This window comes from Sander vitreus, chromosome 5, assembly GCF_031162955.1.
Source record: "Sander vitreus isolate 19-12246 chromosome 5, sanVit1, whole genome shotgun sequence".
In the NCBI taxonomy this organism is placed as follows: domain Eukaryota; kingdom Metazoa; phylum Chordata; class Actinopteri; order Perciformes; family Percidae; genus Sander; species Sander vitreus.
This window is the reverse complement of record NC_135859.1, coordinates 8,890,001-8,910,869: the sequence shown is the minus strand read 5'-3', so window position 1 is coordinate 8,910,869 and position 20,869 is coordinate 8,890,001. Positions and strand designations below refer to the sequence as shown.

The 20,869-nt window shown below is 42.7% G+C and overlaps 1 protein-coding gene across 1 annotated transcript in view; it reads left to right on the top strand.

Annotated features, from left to right (window-relative positions):
• Positions 1 to 20,869, top strand: part of stxbp1b (syntaxin binding protein 1b) — a 54,559-nt gene that overhangs the window by 27,613 nt on the left and 6,077 nt on the right. The window contains exons 9-15 of the mRNA XM_078249674.1: positions 714 to 821; positions 940 to 1,000; positions 12,729 to 12,794; positions 13,172 to 13,252; positions 16,017 to 16,155; positions 16,448 to 16,557; positions 18,020 to 18,121. Of these exons, the coding sequence (XP_078105800.1) occupies positions 714 to 821; positions 940 to 1,000; positions 12,729 to 12,794; positions 13,172 to 13,252; positions 16,017 to 16,155; positions 16,448 to 16,557; positions 18,020 to 18,121 (667 nt within the window). The remainder of the gene's footprint in view (positions 1 to 713; positions 822 to 939; positions 1,001 to 12,728; positions 12,795 to 13,171; positions 13,253 to 16,016; positions 16,156 to 16,447; positions 16,558 to 18,019; positions 18,122 to 20,869) is intronic.

Sequence of the window (20,869 nt, the reverse complement as noted above, 5' to 3'; positions counted from 1 at the left end):
CACATACTCAGCGCTGCTGCTCATCCCACAAATGCATGTTCCTTACAAATGGGGCACCATGAAAATGAGCATTGCTGTAAACAATCTGTGATATGTAACATTATTCCAGCATTCATGTTATGAAAAAACAGTAAATATTATTTATAAAAGGCGAAAAAAAAAGTTAAACCAAACATTCAACTAAATGTTGCACATTTGATTAATCGCGGACTTCACGATTAGCTAATCACATTCTTTTAAAGCAACACTATGTAACTTTTTCCGCTTCGGTTCCCCTACAGGTTATGTCATTGGAACTACAGCTCGCGCTACCTGTCGCTTCGGTCCTCCTACAGGTTGTCTCATTGGATCTACAGCTACAGCTAAAAGTTACATAGTGTTGCTTTAAATCACGATTTCGATTTGAAAACGATTAATCCTTAAGCCCTAATTTTGACTGTCACTTAGTTTCGGTTATATATTTTAGTGGTGGCAAGGTGGCCCTGTAGCAACTCAAATGTCTCGGCTTTACTCCTCAACATCTCATTCATTCTGTGCTTTAATAATAATTTAAACCATGTAACCTATTTGTTAGGGAAAAAACACGTTATGCTCAACATAAAGAATATTCTTCAGTGTCAATCTAGATATTTTTGTATTGACTTTAACAAATGGAAGACTCTCACTTAGATACACATATTCAGTCTGTAAACCTCTCTCGCCCCCTCTGTCAGTTTTGAGACCAGTGGGATGGGAGAAACGAGAATGAAGGAGGTATTGCTGGATGAGGATGATGACCTGTGGCTGACTCTGAGACACAAACACATTGCAGAAGTGTCAACGTGAGTGGCTTTGACTTCAACAACTACACCTTCCTCTAACACAACAGCTCTGTCACAAAGCTGTCACAGAGCATTTTTCCTGATTTTCTTTGTCTCTGTCTCATTTTCGTCTTTACAGGGCTGTGACTCGTTCTCTGAAAGACTTCTCTGCCAGCAAAAAGATGAACACTGGAGAAAAGGTACAGGACACATTGTATCACTCTGCTCTGGTTTCAAGATCTGTTACTGTATTTCTATCCTTCAAACAGTCACACAGACTGTGGCGGAAGAAGTATTCAGATCTTTTACTTAAAGCTTTAGTGCGTAACTTTTTGATATTAATAAACGTCCGTTACATTCAAGCCATTGCCAAATGAGTTGCTACAAAGCTCCATCCTGTTTTTTTAATCCTCCTGTCCTCCTTGGCTACTAGAAACTGCGTGGAGGAGGGGGCGGTGCATGGTCACGGAAGGCTTGTATCATGTGGACGCGCCGACAGTTTTAAAAATAAAAGTACTCTTTATAATATATATATATATATATATATATATATATACACACACATATATATATAATAATACAATAATATTCACATTTTTTATAAACTGAAACGCTAAAAACAGTTCTTTCAATCAACTAAGTGTTTAAGCGGCAAAATCATTTCAGCTGGACTTGTAGGCCTGTATGTTGTTGGGTAGTTTAATTTATAATAAAACATTGTATTTTATAAAACTGCATCTGTTTTGTGTGCTGCAATCGTAATTTGTAAAGTAACTAATAACTAAAGCTGTCAGATGAATGTAGTGGAAGAAAAAGTACAATATTTCCCTTTGAAATGTAGCAGAGTAGAAGTAGAAAGTGGCATGAAAAGACTTAAGTAAAGTACAAGTACCTTAAATGTGTACTTAAGTACAGTACTTGAGTAAATGTACTTAGTTACATTCCACCACTGCACACCGACATGGAAGAAGAGCAAAAGTATTACACAGAAGACATGTACTTTACTTGCATTTTAATCAGATAAAAAGTAAAATTGTGGGTGAAGACACCTAGTCAAGCAAAAGTAAAACATCTATTGTACCTAAAGCGTCTAAAATTGATTTTTTTATTATAACAATGTGTCAAATGACAATGTGAAAACAATATCACTATTTGAAATGGGTCGCTTATAATGATGAACCTACAGAGAATTATCAACTGAATCTGCAGCTTACCTCAGCTTTATAGAGCTTTATAATGTGTTTTAGCTCATTGTTTAGCTGTTCGGCCCGCACTGTTTTGATTCACTCTCACCTCTATTATAATGTTGTTCTATTTCGTTTCCTATGCCGTTTAAGAGCTGTTGCTATTGGGTTTGTCTCTTTGCGCATGTGCAGTCGTGAAGATTTCTTCCCCACCCTTGTGCTCTGCAAGGGCCTCTATTACGTCCGCAGTTACTGTATATTACAGGTGCGAGACCATAGAACTGCTCCCAGTTTTTGCTTCCACTTCCAGCGGTGTTCGCCTGTGTACTGGTTGCCGGACCGGCTAAATCCTGTCCACGAATCTCCACCCAAGCTGCGAGGCTTGCCTCGGCCCCACGCCAGACTAGCACTCACCCCACAGGCCTACTGCCAGTTCTGCACTCGCCTGCCGACTAGAGCTTAAACGGCGAGCAGACGCTTTTCTGGTGCTCCAGGTCGATGGTGAAGGTGACGGCAGCTGGGTAGATCGACAGGACTCCAGTGATATCCTGGAACTCCCGGAGGAGGATCTCTTTGGCGAGCATGAGTCCTCAATTCCCGCCGAAGACGGTTCACTCGCCGGCTCTCGAGCTCCAGTCCTCCCAGTGGGGAGGGGGTCCCCACCGGAAGGACTGGAGCTCAAGACGGGTGACAACGCTCCCCACTGCAGCTCTCCCCATCCTATGAGCAGTCAGGGGCTCCGCCTCGGCGGCTTTCCCCTCTGCTTCAAGCGGCTGCCCTCCCAACCGCTAAGGCCCTTTTTATGGATTTACTGGACATCATAAAGAAGGTAGCGGACCTGAGAGGCATTGCAATGCTGGCTGAGCAACCAGCCCCTGCTCGCGGCCTCTTGAACGGGGATGTTTATATTCTGGAGCCGCCATCCAAACGCGCTTCGCTCTGGCCGCGCTTTTCGGACCTTCTGCCCTTCGTGGAGGAAGCGTTCACCCAACCCGGGAAGCTGAAGGCTCGGGTCTCCCGCTACGCGCCATTCCTTTACTGATGATGAATTATGTATGAACAATAAATTAATAATGATTAACAAACCATTAGCTAATAGGTAACTAATGCTTAACAAATGATGAATTATGGATAGTTATTAAAGTGCTACCATCATTTCAGCTGGACTTGTAGGCCTGTATGTTGTTGGGTAGTTTAATTTATAATAAAACATTGTATTTTATAAAACTGCATCTGTTTTGTGTGCTGCAATCGTAATTTGTAAAGTAACTAATAACTAAAGCTGTCAGATGAATGTAGTGGAAGAAAAAGTACAATATTTCCCTTTGAAATGTAGCAGAGTAGAAGTAGAAAGTGGCATGAAAAGACTTAAGTAAAGTACAAGTACCTTAAATGTGTACTTAAGTACAGTACTTGAGTAAATGTACTTAGTTACATTCCACCACTGCACACCGACATGGAAGAAGAGCAAAAGTATTACACAGAAGACATGTACTTTACTTGCATTTTAATCAGATAAAAAGTAAAATTGTGGGTGAAGACACCTAGTCAAGCAAAAGTAAAACATCTATTGTACCTAAAGCGTCTAAAATTGATTTTTTTATTATAACAATGTGTCAAATGACAATGTGAAAACAATATCACTATTTGAAATGGGTCGCTTATAATGATGAACCTACAGAGAATTATCAACTGAATCTGCAGCTTACCTCAGCTTTATAGAGCTTTATAATGTGTTTTAGCTCATTGTTTAGCTGTTCGGCCCGCACTGTTTTGATTCACTCTCACCTCTATTATAGTGTTGTTCTATTTCGTATAGGCTATGCCGTTTAAGAGCTGTTGCTATTGGGTTTGTCTCTTTGCGCATGTGCAGTCGTGAAGATTTCTTCCCCACCCTTGTGCTCTGCAAGGGCCTCTATTACGTCCGCAGTTACTGTATATTACAGGTGCGAGACCATAGAACTGCTCCCAGTTTTTGCTTCCACTTCCAGCGGTGTTCGCCTGTGTACTGGTTGCCGGACCGGCTAAATCCTGTCCACGAATCTCCACCCAAGCTGCGAGGCTTACCTCGGCCCCGTCCACGCCAGACTAGATCTCACCCCACAGGCCTACTGCCAGTTCTGCACTCGCCTGCCGACTAGAGCTTAAACGGCGAGCAGACGCTTTTCTGGTGCTCCAGGTCGATGGTGAAGGTGACGGCAGCTGGGTAGATCGACAGGACTCCAGTGATATCCTGGAACTCCCGGAGGAGGATCTCTTTGGCGAGCATGAGTCCTCAATTCCCGCCGAAGACGGTTCACTCGCCGGCTCTCGAGCTCCAGTCCTCCCAGTGGGGAGGGGGTCCCCACCGGAAGGACTGGAGCTCAAGACGGGTGACAACGCTCCCCACTGCAGCTCTCCCCATCCTATGAGCAGTCAGGGGCTCCGCCTCGGCGGCTTTCCCCTCTGCTTCAAGCGGCTGCCCTCCCAACCGCTAAGGCCCTTTTTATGGATTTACTGGACATCATAAAGAAGGTAGCGGACCTGAGAGGCATTGCAATGCTGGCTGAGCAACCAGCCCCTGCTCGCGGCCTCTTGAACGGGGATGTTTATATTCTGGAGCCGCCATCCAAACGCGCTTCGCTCTGGCCGCGCTTTTCGGACCTTCTGCCCTTCGTGGAGGAAGCGTTCACCCAACCCGGGAAGCTGAAGGCTCGGGTCTCCCGCTACGCGCCATTCACCAGGGTTCACTGCGACACAGAGATGGGCTTCCCATCGGTTCCACCTCTGGAACAGAGCCTGGCCATCCTGCTCCTGAACGCCACCTTTTTCGGCCATCGGAAGCCCATGCCTCCGTCCCCCCGGGACCAAGTCTGTGCTCAAGGGAGTTCTGACCCTCACAACGGCTTCCACGGTGGTGCTGTCCAGAATCATGTCATGGCAGACCGTGGCACAGCGGAACATCTGGCTGCACATGTCAGGTCAGGTCAGTCGTGATCTCTTGGACGGCCCCATAGCCCCCGATGGGTTATTTGGACTGCGTCTTCAAATCGCCACGACCTACATGCACCAAGCAGCCGAGGAAGCGGAGAGGTTGCGGAGGCTCGGCTCCTGGAGAGCGGCGCCTCAACCACAACACCGGCATCACGACGGCCGCTGCAAGAGAAGGCGCCCGGCAGCTTCTGCTGCAGCTGCGCTGACAGTGGCAATGACAGGGCGCGGGGAACATTTGTCTCATCCCAGTTGAGCGCTGGAAACACAACGGCCCTTTTAAGGGCCACTCCCTTCCATCTAAAGAGGAGTTTCCTCTCAACCAAGCAGCTTTTGTTCCCATTGAGCATCACGCTGACAACGAGACAGTCGTTCCCCACACAAACACAGACGGGCCTGCCCGCCACTCCCTCTGTGTAGACAGCAGGAGCAAGAACGCAGCGCTATCAGAACGCATCGCAGTCTGGAAAAGCTTGACACACATGAACTCATGGATGTCAAAGCTGATCACAACGGGCTATACGCTCCAGTTTGCCAGCCCCCCACCTCGCTTCGCAGGCGTGCTGGACACAACCATGTCGTCCCAGGTGGAGATAGCTGCTCTGAAGTCAGAGCTAGCGGAGCTGTTGGCAAAAGATGCCATTTCCCGCATCCCTCCAGGGGAGGAGAATAACAGTTTCTATTCTCGCTACTTTCTCACACAAAAAAGACAAGCGGAATGCAACCCAATTTAGACCTGTCTCAATTCAAGCGGTGCATCATGAAGCGTCCATTCCACATGCTGACAATCAGACACGTGTTGGAATGTGTGCGCCCCCATGAATGGTTCACTTCCGTGGATCTGAGATATGTGTATTTCCACATCTCTATTGTCCCCAAACACAGGAAATTCCTACGCTTCTCCTTTCAGGGAGCTCATTTCCAGTACAATTGGCTGCCATTCGGCTACTGATTAGCCCCCCGCACGTTCTCCAAATGCATGGAGACGCCGCTACAGCCGTTACAGCTGTTACAGCCGTTACAGCAATTACAGCCGTTACAGCCGTTACGCAGAAAAGGGATCAAAGTACTTTTTTATTTGGATGATTTAATCATTATGGCTCCGTCCCAGGAGAGGGCTGTACTCCACACAATGGAGGTTGTGCAGCACCTACAGACACTGGGCTTTGCCATAAACTGGCAAAAGAACTCGCTTGTCCCCTCACAGACAATAGTTTATCTGGGCGTGGACATGAACTCAGCCAAACTGTCAGCGCCAAGGCTAGACGCACTGAGCTCTCAGCTGTCACGCATCACGCCTCACACAACAGTGTCGGCACTGTCTGTGAAGCGTCTGCTGGGCATGATGTCTGCGAGTCACGTGGTGGTTCCTCTGGGTCTCCTCCACATGAGAAAAATTCAGAGATGGTTCTGTTGACTGCACCTCGACCCGATATGGCACAAGGGGTATATGCTCATCATCCCTCCTTCTATACAGTCGAACCTGGCCTATTGGGGAAACCCCCCAGATGCAGGGCATGTGCGAAGCGCAGGTGGTTGGAGGGAGATGGCCAGATTCTCCACTTCCCCACATAAATTGCCTGGAGCTGTCCACGTTGCTGAAAGTGTCAAAACATTTCGCCCAAGTGGTGACAGGCAGACATGTAGTTGTAAGGACAGACAATATGACAGCAGCAGCGTACATCAACTGTCAAGGCGGCGTGTGCTCAGCTCGGCTATTAGAAATTGCCAGGAGTCTACTACTGTGGGAACACAAACACCTGCTGTCACTCAGTTGGTGTACATCCCGGGGGTTTTGAACCGTGCAGCAGACCAATCTCGAGGGGGGGCCCCTCTCACAACGAGTGGAAATTGAATCCCTACAAGCCCTTTGCTTGTAACCAGTGGAATGACAGAGGTACTAGACACTAGATACTTTAGACCAGCTATTCAATGAGAAAGGTATGTTGAGTTTTGAAGACCTGAGAGCTAGTTTTGAGGTCCCCAGGACATCCTTCTTCTGTTATCTTCGCTTAAGATCAGCCTTAAAATGTTATGGAATGCCATGGGGAAACAGTCTTGAGCCGCACCCAGTCATTAAATGGTTTGTTGATTTTCCTGTGAGAGGATTACTGTCCCAGATTTATGCTAAACTGATGCAAGTATCTATAGGAGAACTCCCAATAGTAAAGAAATGGGAGCGAGAGCTGAGCCCTGAGGGGAACGCAATTAGTTGGGAGACAGTTTGGGACATTTTCCACTGTTCCAAGAACCCAAATCACCAGCAGATCCACTTCAACCTATGTCATAGGACATATTGGACTCCTCAGAAGAGATACGTCTCTAAAGCCATTACCACTCCCTATTGCACGTTCTGTCAACCTGAACAAACTGGAACTTTCCTGCATATGGTCTGGGAATGTGAACAGGTGCATGAATTCTGGAATAAAACAACATCAATATCTGATGTGATAGGATATTGAATTCCTGCTGACCCGATTGTTTTGTTACTTAATGACAACTCTAAATTACACCTGTTTGGGAGACAGAGGAAAATTTGGCTAGCCAGCTCAACTGCAACCAAGAAAATGATAGCTCAACACTGGCTCCCCCTTCACTCGCTTTGTATAAAACAGTGGTTGGCGTATTTTCTAGACATAGTTATGCTTGAGCTCTCTACAGCAAGGATTAACAAAGCTAAATCATCAACTGTCAACCTATGGAAAAGCACAGCAGCACAAATATCAGACCTAATGACCTCAGTGCCACAAGAAATAGAGGAGAGTGACTAGGCAAGGTCTGATTTCTGTTTGATTATTTGTTCTCGAGACCGCAGAGGGTGGGGGGTGGGAGAGGTTTTTTGTTCTTGTTCAATTTATGTTTCTCTGTTCTGTATGTTTAATGATAAAAAAACAATAAAAAATGTATCTTAAAAAAAAAGAGAGCGCTCCCAAGGTGCGGAGGGAGGGAACCCCCTCAGGACATCCGGGCACACTCTACGAGAGCACTATCAGCGTCCATGGCCCTTTTTAGGGGCATGACAGCGGCCTCCTGGGCATCACTGTGCCCATTCATCCGTTTTTATCTGCGTGATATGTCTGAGTCCTCCATGACTCACTGGGTCAAAAATTATTTATATTATTTGATACATTAAACTTGTTCAGTGTGGATAGGAAGAGGAATTAGTCTGTGTTCTGCTTGTGGACCTTGTGTCGCAGGTGTCATTGACTACATCAGCTACACCCTTGACCCAATAGCAACAGCTCTTAGAGGGCATAGCCTATATGTAATAGAATGATCATGGTTGCAGCTGTTGCCGTGGTCCTGCTGCGCACCCTGCTATGCCCTGTTACACCCTGCTACACTCTGCAGTGCCCCGCTACGTCCTGTAACGCCCTGCAGTGCCCTGCTATGCCATGAACTACTACAACTACTATTTCTAGTCACTGTTCCATTATCTTTACTGTGACTATTATTGCCACTGTTCATCACACCCCCAACCGGCACCGTCAGACACTGCCTACCAAAAGCCTCGGTCTGTCCGAGGTTTCTCCCTTAAAAGAAGTTTTTCTCAACACCGAGGTTTCTTCCTAAAAGGGAGTTTTTCCTCGCCACTAAATGCTTGCTCTTGGGGGAATTACTGGAATTCCAGAGGGTAACAAAGGGTCTTTGTATATTATAGAGTGTGGTCTAGACCTACTGTAAGTATCCTGAGATAATGCTTGTTATGATTTGATACTATAAATAAAATTGAATTGAATTGAAAAAAATAGTTACGCATTGTAACTCCAGATTCTATGAGTATAGGCATAGCCCTCTAAGATTCGGGCCACCTGCTTCACTAACATTGGCTGAAGAAAAATGCTGATGTTGGGAGCAGTTCTATGGTCTCGCACCTGTAATATACACTCAAAAAAATGATTTTGTTTTATCATGCCACCTATATTCCATCTAAACAAACCAAGTTAAGTCAACCAACCATCATGCTATTTGAACACAGCATACATGTGTTGGTTGAACATAATATTAGTATTTGCATTCAACTCATTTACATCTTGTTGAATTTATATTTTTAAGTTTAAGTTTGTTCTTAGTTAATTTAGTTAAATCAATTTGAGTGTATTTTACATTGGTCAGATACTTCAGTAGAACAAAATTCCACCTTGACATATCAACTCATATAGGTTTTGTCAGTTATAGTAATGTCATTGTTGTTGAATGAACTGATGTCAATCTTGCTGGTTTAATTAGTGTTGTTTTCATTCCTAGGACAAGAATGTATTGTATATGACCAAACATGCATACAAAATGACAACATGCAAATCCATTTTACATTTTTATTTATGCAACATCGGCCTTTATAAAACATTTTCCCTGCATTACACACGTAGCCAATTGTAGCAATTGGCTACTGACTAACTGGGAACAATTTACCAGATAACATAACAAGATGTTCTGATATCAGTATCGGAATAGTGCCTAAAATGCTGATATCGGCAAGTACTGGAGTTTATGCACTGATCCAATATGTAATTTAGCCAAGAAAGAAAATCTACTTTAAAGTAGTTTAATTTTTTTTCTTCTGTTACACTCACTGTCAAACTAGATAAAATAAAGTTCTATGGCATTCATTGTTTGTGTATGATCACAAAAAGTTTATCCTGAGCCATATACAACAATGATAGCAATAATATCACATCCATACAGGGATAGTACAGCTGTTAAAACATAATAAAATGTAACACACACTGGTAACAACACACTGGTATGGGATCGGTACTTGGTATTGGCCGATACGCAAGTTTGGATATCGGAATCGGCAAGGAAAAAATTGTATCGGAACAGCTCTAACCTTAACAGCTTCTTCTGGAAAAGTCCAATCACTCCTTCTCGTGGCTACCTGCACATGCACTTTCCCTGACCTCATGGCTGCAACTTGCGGCTGCAACTTGCGCTCTCTTGATCTACTCTATAACATAAAAAGGGGACAAAAAGGTTGTATTTTCTTTGTGCGTATAAAATAACAGGAACAACAAAAGTTTAAATGCACTAAAGCTATACAATACCTCCTAAGATTGGGTTGTGCTGGAGGCCCGGCACTGGCATATTTCACGGAGGATTTCACTGCTGCCAGCACTCTCGGCTTTCCATGATGAGTTTGTGGAATTCTGCACAGCTCATTTGTAAATTCATTTTTACTTTAATTTCGCTGCTGACCAGGTTAAATGAGCATCTGTTTCTCACATCAGACCAGGCACCTTTCATGATGGAAAACACCCGCTCTGAGTAAGCGTTGCTCGCAGGGATGCTCAGGACGAAGGACAGCAGTTTGGCATACTGAGGGAAAGCAGACCTGCTCTTCAGCACTTGGGCCCAAAGTTCACCTACAGGTGTATGTCGCCAGATTTGGCAAGACATCTTTCAGAGCACAATTCTCGTTGTAGAGCTCATCCATGTCGAGATCCTCATCCACAGCTGTGGTCAATTGCCGGTAACTGATGTCTTGTTTTTCAACACTGGATGTTGAACAGGTGCCCAGTTTCGGAGAAGATGAACCATTTCTCAAGGTATTGCTCCGCTGTATCATAGAAGCTGATGAATTCTCCATGGAGCCTGTCAACCCTCAGAGTAACAGAGGAGGCGAAGACACGGTCAACTTTTGCTCAAGAAAGCATCTTTTTTGCGCTGCTGAGTTTGGTTCGGAGGCCGTTCATCAGCGCATACACTTCAACTGAGGTGAGACTGTCACTCTCAAGACTCAGCACAGCACCAGAGAAAATCTTTAGAACATTTTGCAAGAAGAAGAGAGTGGCCTCCAGCTCGCTGCATTCGTCTTCCTCTACATGCTCGTTACCACGGATCGCATCCCAGATGACACGGGGGCACTCTTCGCCTCCCAGCGACAAGAAGTAGCTCTGCACAGCTGGCCAGGTGTTGATAAGTCTGTCAATTGCAGGGAGTAGGCTCAACCAGCGTGTCCGGACGTGGCGCAACAAGGTAAAGTACTCCATGTCAGCAAATTCAAACCTTTCTTTGAGGGTGGCAACTCTCTTGGCAGAACAGCTGAAATGATTGAATGATTTAATCACTATAGACTCGACATCTGTTTTCAGTACATTGCTGGCACCTTTTACTGCATTATGTATTATGTGAGCTGGGCAGTTTGCAGGCAGGATCTTGCTGTTGTGTTGTTTTTAGATTTTGGTAGTCGAAAAGAAAAGCCAGGGCTGATGCCATTTTTATTTTTCCAGTCCTAATGAGGTTCACAGACCAATGTAAGAGCTTGTTGCCACTTTCAACTGACCTGCTCGGCCTCCAGAGGGGTTTCGCCTTCGCTGCCGGCCGCCTGGGAGTCCTCGACAGCCTGTTTGGCCGCCGGAGGGGTTCCCCCTTCGCTGCTGTCCGCAGTCCTGTTGGCCGCAGCCTTTCTGCCCACTGTCCTCGGTTCCCGAGTGTCCACTGTCCCCAGTTCCAAGTGCCCTCTCTCCCCAGTTCCCCAGTGCCCACTGTCCCTAGTGACCACTGCCCTCACTTCCTCGTTCCCCGAGTCCACGGCCCTCAGTTTTCGCCCCATTGACTCTCTGCCTTCCCCGGACCCTCTCCGCCCTCCTTGGGTCATTTTGTTTTCCTGGACACTTTTTGTTTTTTGATCTTTTTTGATCATTCCTCATCCGGTTGCCCTCCAGTTTTTTGGGACGTCTGGGATCCGTCCCTTGAGGAGGGGGTACTGTTGTGGTTGTGGATGTTTCTGTTGCCTGTTTGTATATTTCTGTTGCTGTTTCCTGTTTTGTATATTGATTTTGTATCATTCTGAGGATTGTTTATGTTTATCCTGTTTTGATTGTGTATTATTCTGAGAAGTGTATGTTTCTGTTTCCTGTTTTATTTTGGTAGTCTGGTTTTCTGTCCTGTCTTGTCTAGTTTTACTTCCTGTGTTTTCCCACCCTTGTGATTGCCTGATGTTTCACACCTGTTTCCCAGCCCTTGTGTCAACTTGTTACCTCATTACCCAGTGTATTTAGTCTTTGTGTTCCCCTTGTCCTATGTCAGATCATTTTGTGTTTGCTTGTGCCGATCGTGTCAGTTCGTGTCTGGTTCTTTCCCTGGATTTCAGTTTCTGGTTTGTTCTGCTCTTGTTTTTTGGATTCCCTATTCTTGTTTTCTGCTCTCTGGATTAGGTTTTGCCTGCCCCTCTCAGGACTCCCTTTGTTAATTTGCACTTCGTTTTTTGGACAAATAAATCTTCCAACTCAGACTTCTCCTGTCTGCCTGTCTGCTTTCTGCATTTGGGTCCTCTAATTCCCTGAACTGTCACAGAATGCCCTTTTTAATCAAGACATTGCCAAATAAGTTGATACAAAGCTAATTAAGACTATCGGCTCCACAAAACTCTCTCTGTATTTCTCAGTATGGCTGTGCTCCGAAAAATTGTGTCTTTTGTGGGCAGAAAATCGAGTGAAGATAATTACCTTGATTGAATTACCGTGATCACGGAAGGCTTGTATCATGTGGATGTGCTGACAGTTTTGTTGTCATTACTTAGATTTCCTCATGGGGGCGACAAACTACGCACTATAGCTTTAACCGATCAAATGTTTTTAACGTAAAATATTCATCTGTAATGTAAGTAGTAACTGCAGCTGTCAGATACATGAAGTGGAGTATATTTAATACTAGAGTGAATGTATTATTGACACATCCACCTTTAAAGTTATTATATTAGAGTAAAGAGGGTATCTCTGTAATTCATCACTCCCACCATCACTAAAGTACATCACTCATCTGCATCTTTCAGACCACCATGAAGGAATTGTCTCAGATGCTAAAGAAGATGCCTCAGTATCAGAAAGAGCTCAGCAAGGTAGGAGCTGAAGTGTTACTGTACATCTATATAGTTACAGCATGTGATCTTACTGTATTTAGTAGAGTTTAGTAGTGTTTTCATCCAAAGCACCATGAGCATTTCAAGTGGCCAGCCAGTGCAGAGTTAGTGTATCACTCAGAGTTAGAAAGGCCAAGTTAAAGGTAGAGGTCCCAGATTTATATTTTGGACACATCTAATACTGTGACACTGTGTAATAATAATTTGAGCACAGAGGGTTAAAAAACCTAGAAGCTGTCAACTTTATTTGACCGATTTCACAAGGCAAAAAATGCTTTTGTTTAGTATTGTTTGCAGCTGATTGTGTTCTCTGTGTCAAACTCACTAACAGCATCTCTCCTTTCTGGCCTATTCAGTATTCAACCCATCTCCACTTGGCAGAAGACTGCATGAACCGCTACCAGGGCACTGTGGACAAACTCTGTCGTGTAGAACAGGTAAATCACACATATGCCACTGTTATATTTGTCTCTAGACTGAGTAATAACGATGTGGCATTCCAACATAAGCATCTAAGGGCAACTATTACTGTATGTATGACGGATGTGGGAAATGTGCTTACTTGCTTTCTTTCCACAAGGCTGTGTCAATTTCATGTCTGTGCATTAAGTACACAGCTGGAGTTAGGACATGGTTAGCATTGTTCGGATGTTTTCAAACTCGAAAGAGTTGAAGAAGGGGCTTGGAGAGAGAGACATGATGCAAAGACACTGCGTGAGGTGAAGGGGACAGGTGCATGCTGGTGTTCCAAAAACAACAGGAAGTTAGTTATTGTAGTTTGGCCCACTCACCAACACATTCAACAGTTTATGCTGCAGTAGTTCCTATGACACACATCTCATGGAGAATGTTAAGGTACTTTAACCAATAATTACCAGGCCCCCAGTAACAGCGCTCAGCCTTGCAGCCAGTTTTGTCCAGTGGCCACTTGCAGTATTGCAACAAAAAATCACCTTGCTGCCCAAAAAGGATTTTCCCCATAGGTCACCATTGTAAAAGAGACGCCTGTAAAACTGCTGCCAGGACATCTCCAACTGCAAACAAGGTTGATTATGACTCTCTATTCTGAATTTTTAATCCATGGACATTTTATATTTGGAAAATCTCCCCTCTAGCTGTGATTTAAAAACCTATGACATCCCCACAATGTAAAGTTATGGAGAAACACCAGCGGGAGAAACACTACTGCGTGTATTCTATAGGTATATTCAGTTGGCTGCATATCACGGGAGTAAAACCGGAAGCTTAGAAACTTTTTTGGCATATGCACCAGGCAACTCCATTGATCTGAATAGATGCCATTTTGTGATCGGGTATCCAGTTAATATAATACATCCATGATCATAACTCTGTCTGCATGTTACAAACCGGAACTAATAGCTAATTATGCATATTTGTAATGGCACTAACTTGCCAAAATATAAAGAAATACAGTCTGAGTCAATGGCATGCTGTATGATGTATCTGACATTATTGGCATGGTAGACATTTATCTGCATTTATATGCCAACAATTCTAGACTAGCGACTGGTCTCCTGGCATACAATAATGTATAATGTATTCCGCTAAAGTCTCACTAGAGCATTTTGTATATTTCTTAACTATGACTTTGTAGACATCCTCTTACATTAATTGCTGTTTTCCAACCCCCATACACAAGACACAAAGGGTACAGGTCACAATAATGGTTACTTGCAGACCTGTAGAAAAAAGTATTACATTTAAGTATTGCTAATTTTCTTTAAACCTCACAAAAAGGTCAATAAGTCAGTCTATGAACTTGGAAATTTGCTCTGAACTATTGAGATAAATAAATGTATATGGTTATAAACTGAGTAAATGACAACATGTTTCCATCAGAAACTTAGCTTGTGTTGAAATTGATGAGCACATGGTTTTATTACATAATGAAGTGAAAATGTATTACATTTTGACGTTTTATTACATAATATTAATGCGTTGTTACAGGTAATATAAAGACTGGAAACAGCTAACCTGTCTCTTACCAAATTCAAAGAATACACGTATTAAAACATCTTAAGCTCACTAATGAACACACTATGTTCTTTGTTTAAACAAACCAAAATGTAACTACATCAATTTGCAGTTTCAGGGTAATTTACATGCTGGAACTGTTTCTTGACAAAATATTTGATCCATTCTCCAGCATGTCTGTAAAGCACTCTTTAAGTACTTAAAGTGGTCAGTGGTCTCATTTATAAAACGTAGGATCCTTACTATAAGTGTACGTACGCCCAAAATGGCGTATGCCAAAAAAAAGTCTGATTTATAAAACCGTGTGTACGCACACCTGTAAGCAATGTTCCCTTTATAAATCAGAGATTACCTACAAATACGTACGTGGATTAGCCTCTTATCCCACCCTGTACATGCCCATTTTTAACCATAAATAGTCGATGCAAAGCATCTCGTGAATGCTGATCAGTATATGAATGACACTGGCAGTTGTTACACTGAATCATGATGACTGGCGGAGAAAAAGCAAAAAAATTCTCAGCCGTTCAGGAATTGCTGCAAATTGAATTATAATTTCGGCCTGTTCTTGCACAGTGTAGGGAAACCTGATCTATAACTACATGTATTAATAATACGTCCAAAATGGCAGGCATTACAGCACTCGGGGACTGCTTACAGACGTATATAATAAGATTTAACAGAACTATGTATTATATCCAAACAAGCCTTAGTGATAAAGTTGAAGATTATATATAATATTTATTTAAAAAAAAACACTTAGCTGTCTGACATTTCCCTCTGGAAACAGCCGGTTTCCCCCAGAGTTGCGAGGACCTGTGTTTGGACCGGGATGGCACGGTTCTGGCGCGTTGCCCTCTCTACTGGACCCAATTCACATTCTCCCGTCAAGTTTATTTTTTTATAAATCACAACTTTTGTGTGGTAAGTGGCGTACGCACATTTTCAGCCCCGTTTTGTGCATACACCACGTTTATAAATGAGACCCTAGATGAATTCAATTTAGACTAGTGTTTAAGTAGAAGGGTTTGTTGATTGGATGCGACAGCTTCATGCTGTCCCCACTGGTGGTTGCAGCCACATACACGCTCTTCTCTAACTTCTTAGCTAGATTTCTACACAGAAACTCAGATCCTCTGTATTGTTAAAATGCAACTTATGTGGAAGTCATGTTGAGTTTTGCCCTCTTCTGTGTTGTTTTTTAAGGATCTGGCGATGGGCATAGATGCAGAGGGAGAGAAGATTAAGGATCCCATGAGGCTCATTGTACCCGTTCTACTGGATGCCACCGTCAGTGTGACTGACAAGATCCGCATTATCCTGCTCTACATCTTCCTTAAAAACGGTAAGATATGCACTGTCCTGTTCCTGTTGATTTTCATATCAACTCACTTGGAAGGAAGGTATAACTGCATTATGATGACAAAAGCAGAAATGCACTCAGAATTTTTTGATGGAATCGTAAATATATTTGCATTCATATTGTGTTCTTTTGTTTCTTTAGTTCTAATCCATTTCAGTTTTTCTCGTGTTTGCATGCAGTATACTATATTTGTGAATGTGCATGCTCTCATGCATGTGTGTATGGACTGGAAAACTATGCTACATTTGTTTGTGTTTCTGTATGTGTGTGTCAGGTGTGACTGAGGAGAACCTGTGTAAGCTCCTTCAGCATGCCAGCATCCCACCAGAGGACAGTGACATCATTTCCAACATGGCCCACATGGGCATTCCCATTGTCTCTGAGGTGAGCTGTCCTGCCCTAGGACCTCAATGTCTCATCATGAACCATATTAAGCTCAATCTTAAGCAGGTTGTCCCCAGGTTCTTATCACTTCTGAAGGTGTCATGAAAAATTTTCCCTCCTACTTCCTACTATGCATAATATAGCAGTATGGTTATTCAAGTTGCTATTCCAAATGGAATACTTGTTCAAGATTCTTAAATCACAAAGATTTAGATGTAGTAATGTGTAATACCATCATGAGACCCTACATACAAGCACAATAATTACAGTTAATTTGTTTATTATCCCTACATTATGCACGTAGCTTTTCAGAATAACTCGTAAAGGATAACACTGGTGCTATACTGTATTTTTCTTATTGTCAACAAATCGGATGTTAGTCCGTCTCTCCAAACTTTCCAAATGTAATGCTCTAGTGAGTATTTGGGCCAGCAGGGTGTTTGTAGAATTGAGTCAAAAATAATCTACAGTGTGTATGTAATAGGTAATGAAGGAACATGTCATCCAGTGCGACAGTGTCGCTCATTGATGTGTTTATAATAGTTTTTGGACAACAATGAAGCTCTGTGGCACAGGATTAAGATATTAGGCGTTGGATACAAACACAATACTTGTATTGTGTGTCATTATTTGCTATCTAGTTATCCCATCACTGCCCCCCTCTCATGTGCAATTCTTATTTTATCTATTTTTAAAATCTTATGTCCTGAATGTATGTGATGTCTTGTTTTGTTTTTATTGTTAAAACTGTCTTTCACTGAACAGAACTTCTCCCCAAATTTAGTTGTATGTTACCATTTAAAATGACAATAAAGACGATCTATCTATCAATGCTGGTACATGTACATTTCATAGGTATAACATTATCTGTTGCACAGGAAACTATTAGGGGTTAAGCTGTTCTTGTATGTGTCCATAGTTCAACTATGGGCTGTCCACAATTTGGGCTGCTGTGGGTCCCCCAGTAACTTAGACCCATATGGGTTTTCTGTGTGCATGCCTGAATGTAGGCTGCCTAGAGCAAACAAAGATGTATTTTGTGGTGGGCACAGTAAACCCACAGTAGACCCCTGTGATTATGTTTGTTAAGGTGGGACAAATTTGTGGCCATCATCAAAACTTAGTCTCACCAACCTGAACTAGAAACTTCTTACTGTAAAAGCACGTTTTTTTTCTTCTCCATTTTAACTTAACTGGATGCCTATTACACATATTTCTTTCTTTTTTTTTATGACTAAAACAAGTGCAATTTTGCTGGAAAAAAAGAGTTATTACCTAAACCCAGTAGCACAATATCCACTTTTTGTAGGAAAAATCTTTGCTTATAGCCATACATGGAATGTGAGCCTAAATAGCTCAATACTGACATTTGGCACTTGAAAATGACACACTGTCTCAGTAGGTTGATCTGCTGGTGTTTGACTTGTGAAAGCCATGAGTGATCAGCTTTGTTTCTTCACAGGGCACCACCAAGAAAGCCAAGAAGCCCGATCGTAAAGAGCGAATCAGTGAGCAGACCTACCAGCTCTCTAGGTGGACTCCTCTTGTGAAAGATCTCATTGAGGTACTTCTCATGTTATTGCAGTAGCCTACATTATGCAAGTATTAAGTATAAGTATAAGGTATAAGCAGTTTGTTTATTGTCCCCATGGGGAAATGCACTATGACTACACACTGTGTACAAGTGGTAATTGACACATTAACTACTAACTACTAGAGATCTCAACAACAGGTTATATCAAGTGCTGAAGTAATACAATTCCACTGGAGTAATATGTCAATTAAGACAAACTGTTTTTATGAAGAAAGCATAATCTTCGTGAAATTTGTGATATAACGTAGTATGCTTTGCTTTCACATTTAAAGAGAACAAATTAAAATCATAAAACTTTTGGTAAATTGGATGTTTGTGTAGCAGCACGGTGGTACAGTGGTTAGCATTGTCGCCTCACAGCAAGACGGTTTTGTGTTTAAACATGTTGATCGACTTGGGCCTCTCTGTGTGGAGATTGCATGTTCTCACCGTGTCAGTGTGGGATTACGTTTAATTAATCAACTCTAAAATTACTCGTAGGTGTGAATGGGAGCATGAATGGTTGTCTGTCTCTACTGTATGTGTCAGCCATGAAATAGTCTGGCAACCTGTCCAGGGTGTACCCAGCCTCTCAGCCAATGTTAGCTGTGATCGGCTCCAGCCCCCCTGCGTCCCTGAAAAGGTTAAAGATAATAGATCAATAGATGGATGTTTGTGGCAGTTTGTGTTCAGTAGCCGACTTACAATACATTTTTCAACCTGGAACCTATTTTCATATGTTTTTGTGTCTAGGTGACTGATAGAATCAACTATCTTTGAAATTGGTGTGCTCATATTATGCTCATTTTCAGGTTCATAATTGTATTTAGAGGTTGTACCAGAATAGGTTTATGTGGTTTAAATTTCAAAAACACAATATTTTTGTTGTACTGGACATTGCTGCTGCTCCTCTTATCACCCTGTGTGTTGAGCTCTCCGTTTTAGCTACCGAGTGAGGCATAGCACTTCTGTTCCATCTTTGTTGGGAGTCACACATGCGCAATACCTAGGTAAGCACTACAAGCTAGTCAGTTGCAGAGTATGATATGAGGGCGTGCCACGCTAGCAGCTAGGTGAGCATTATAAAGTGTGTTACAAAGTTGTCACGGAAGTAAAGGCTGGACTACAATAGAGCTGTTTGGAGCAGTTTGTGAACAGTGTTTTCTCTGGAAGATGGTAAATCCCTTTGGGGTGGACTTTGGGCTTTTTCACTTTGTAAACCTATAACATGCAAATGATATATAACACAATAAAGGAAAGGGAAAAAGCCAAAAAGCATAATATGAGCACTTTAAGCAAGACTGCTGCAGTCAGCAGCAGCAAAACAAGCTGCAATGAAAGTTATTGGGCAATTGCGCACCTTCAATTTACGTCCACAAAAAGTAATTGTTTTACCACTGACATGCTCAGATTATTGTTCTAGGCAGGGTTCGAATTACGTGGGAGCCAGTGGGAGCTGAGCTCCCATAGAGAGAGGATGAGCTCCCATGAAAGCAGTAAACTCATACACCTTTGGGGGTCTCTAAAAATCATCAGCACCATTATTTAAATTACAAATAAAGCACTTTTCCCAAACACACGGAGCTCTGAAGCAGACCTGTGCGTCGCTTAGTGTCCACTCTCGCTGTAGAAAATAGAGATGAGCAGCGCGCCTTCCGTCCGTGATCTGTACAGCTTCAGGTTTATAATGGAGGCGCTCTGCTGTCGATATGCTGCGGCAGATGTGTCACGTTTGTGCTCCGTGTATTTCTGTCGTAGTTTTGGTTTCCCACCTCCGATGTAGAGCAGCGTACAGCCACTTCCCTAAACTTTGTCTCATTCAGAGACCAGAGTCTCAAACGGGGCTCTGTGTCTGTCAGGAGGTCTGAGATCTACCGTATCAGCAGAGCAATCACGTAATGCACAGCATGGTGCAGGTAGATTATTTTCTGAAATATAGTGACTTTATTCTTGTAATAGCCTATTATCACTTTATTTTTCTCAAAATATCACGACTCCTCCAAATCACAGAGAGCACAAATGGAATATATTTCGAATGTGCATGAAGTTTTGAACATGAACAGTAATCTTTCTCCAATACATCTGAAATATTACAGTCCAGGGCTTTATTAATCCATTAAAATGAAAGGTGTTGAGGTGAATTGAGGTGAATAATTGTCATGTGCACATTTAAGGAGGTTACTTCCTCAACAAAAGACGCAAAAGAGGAGGGAAGAGTATGTGTGCTAACTCAGATATAATTAGAAAAGTCGATCTACAGGAGAATAAATAGCAATACAGAATGCCTGAGAGCCTTATTGTAATATATTCCATTATGTTTTTATATTTGGATTGTAATCTATGTTTCCCTTTACATAAAGATATTTCCAGCATACATTGATTCAGAAAAAGGTAAATAGGTGCATAAAAATTCACCAGAATGCAGGAAATGAAATGTGTAATGCTCAAAATTTGCTGCTCATAGACTACTTTTTAAAAGAGACCCCCACAAAGATGAAATCATAATTCGAACCCTGGTTCTAGGTGACTGGCAACATTATGGAAAGGATCCCTAGAGCGGCCAACCTTTTTGTTAAAGAGTAAGATCTTTTTTGTTTAACATGAAACAGCCCCAGAATTGCTATCGCCAAACCTACCAAACTCCATTTAAATAAACAATAATTTTATCATCGTAAACCACACTTAATTAAAGGTCGACAGAAGCAAAATAAAACAATTAAGAGCAGTCTTTCCAGTGTT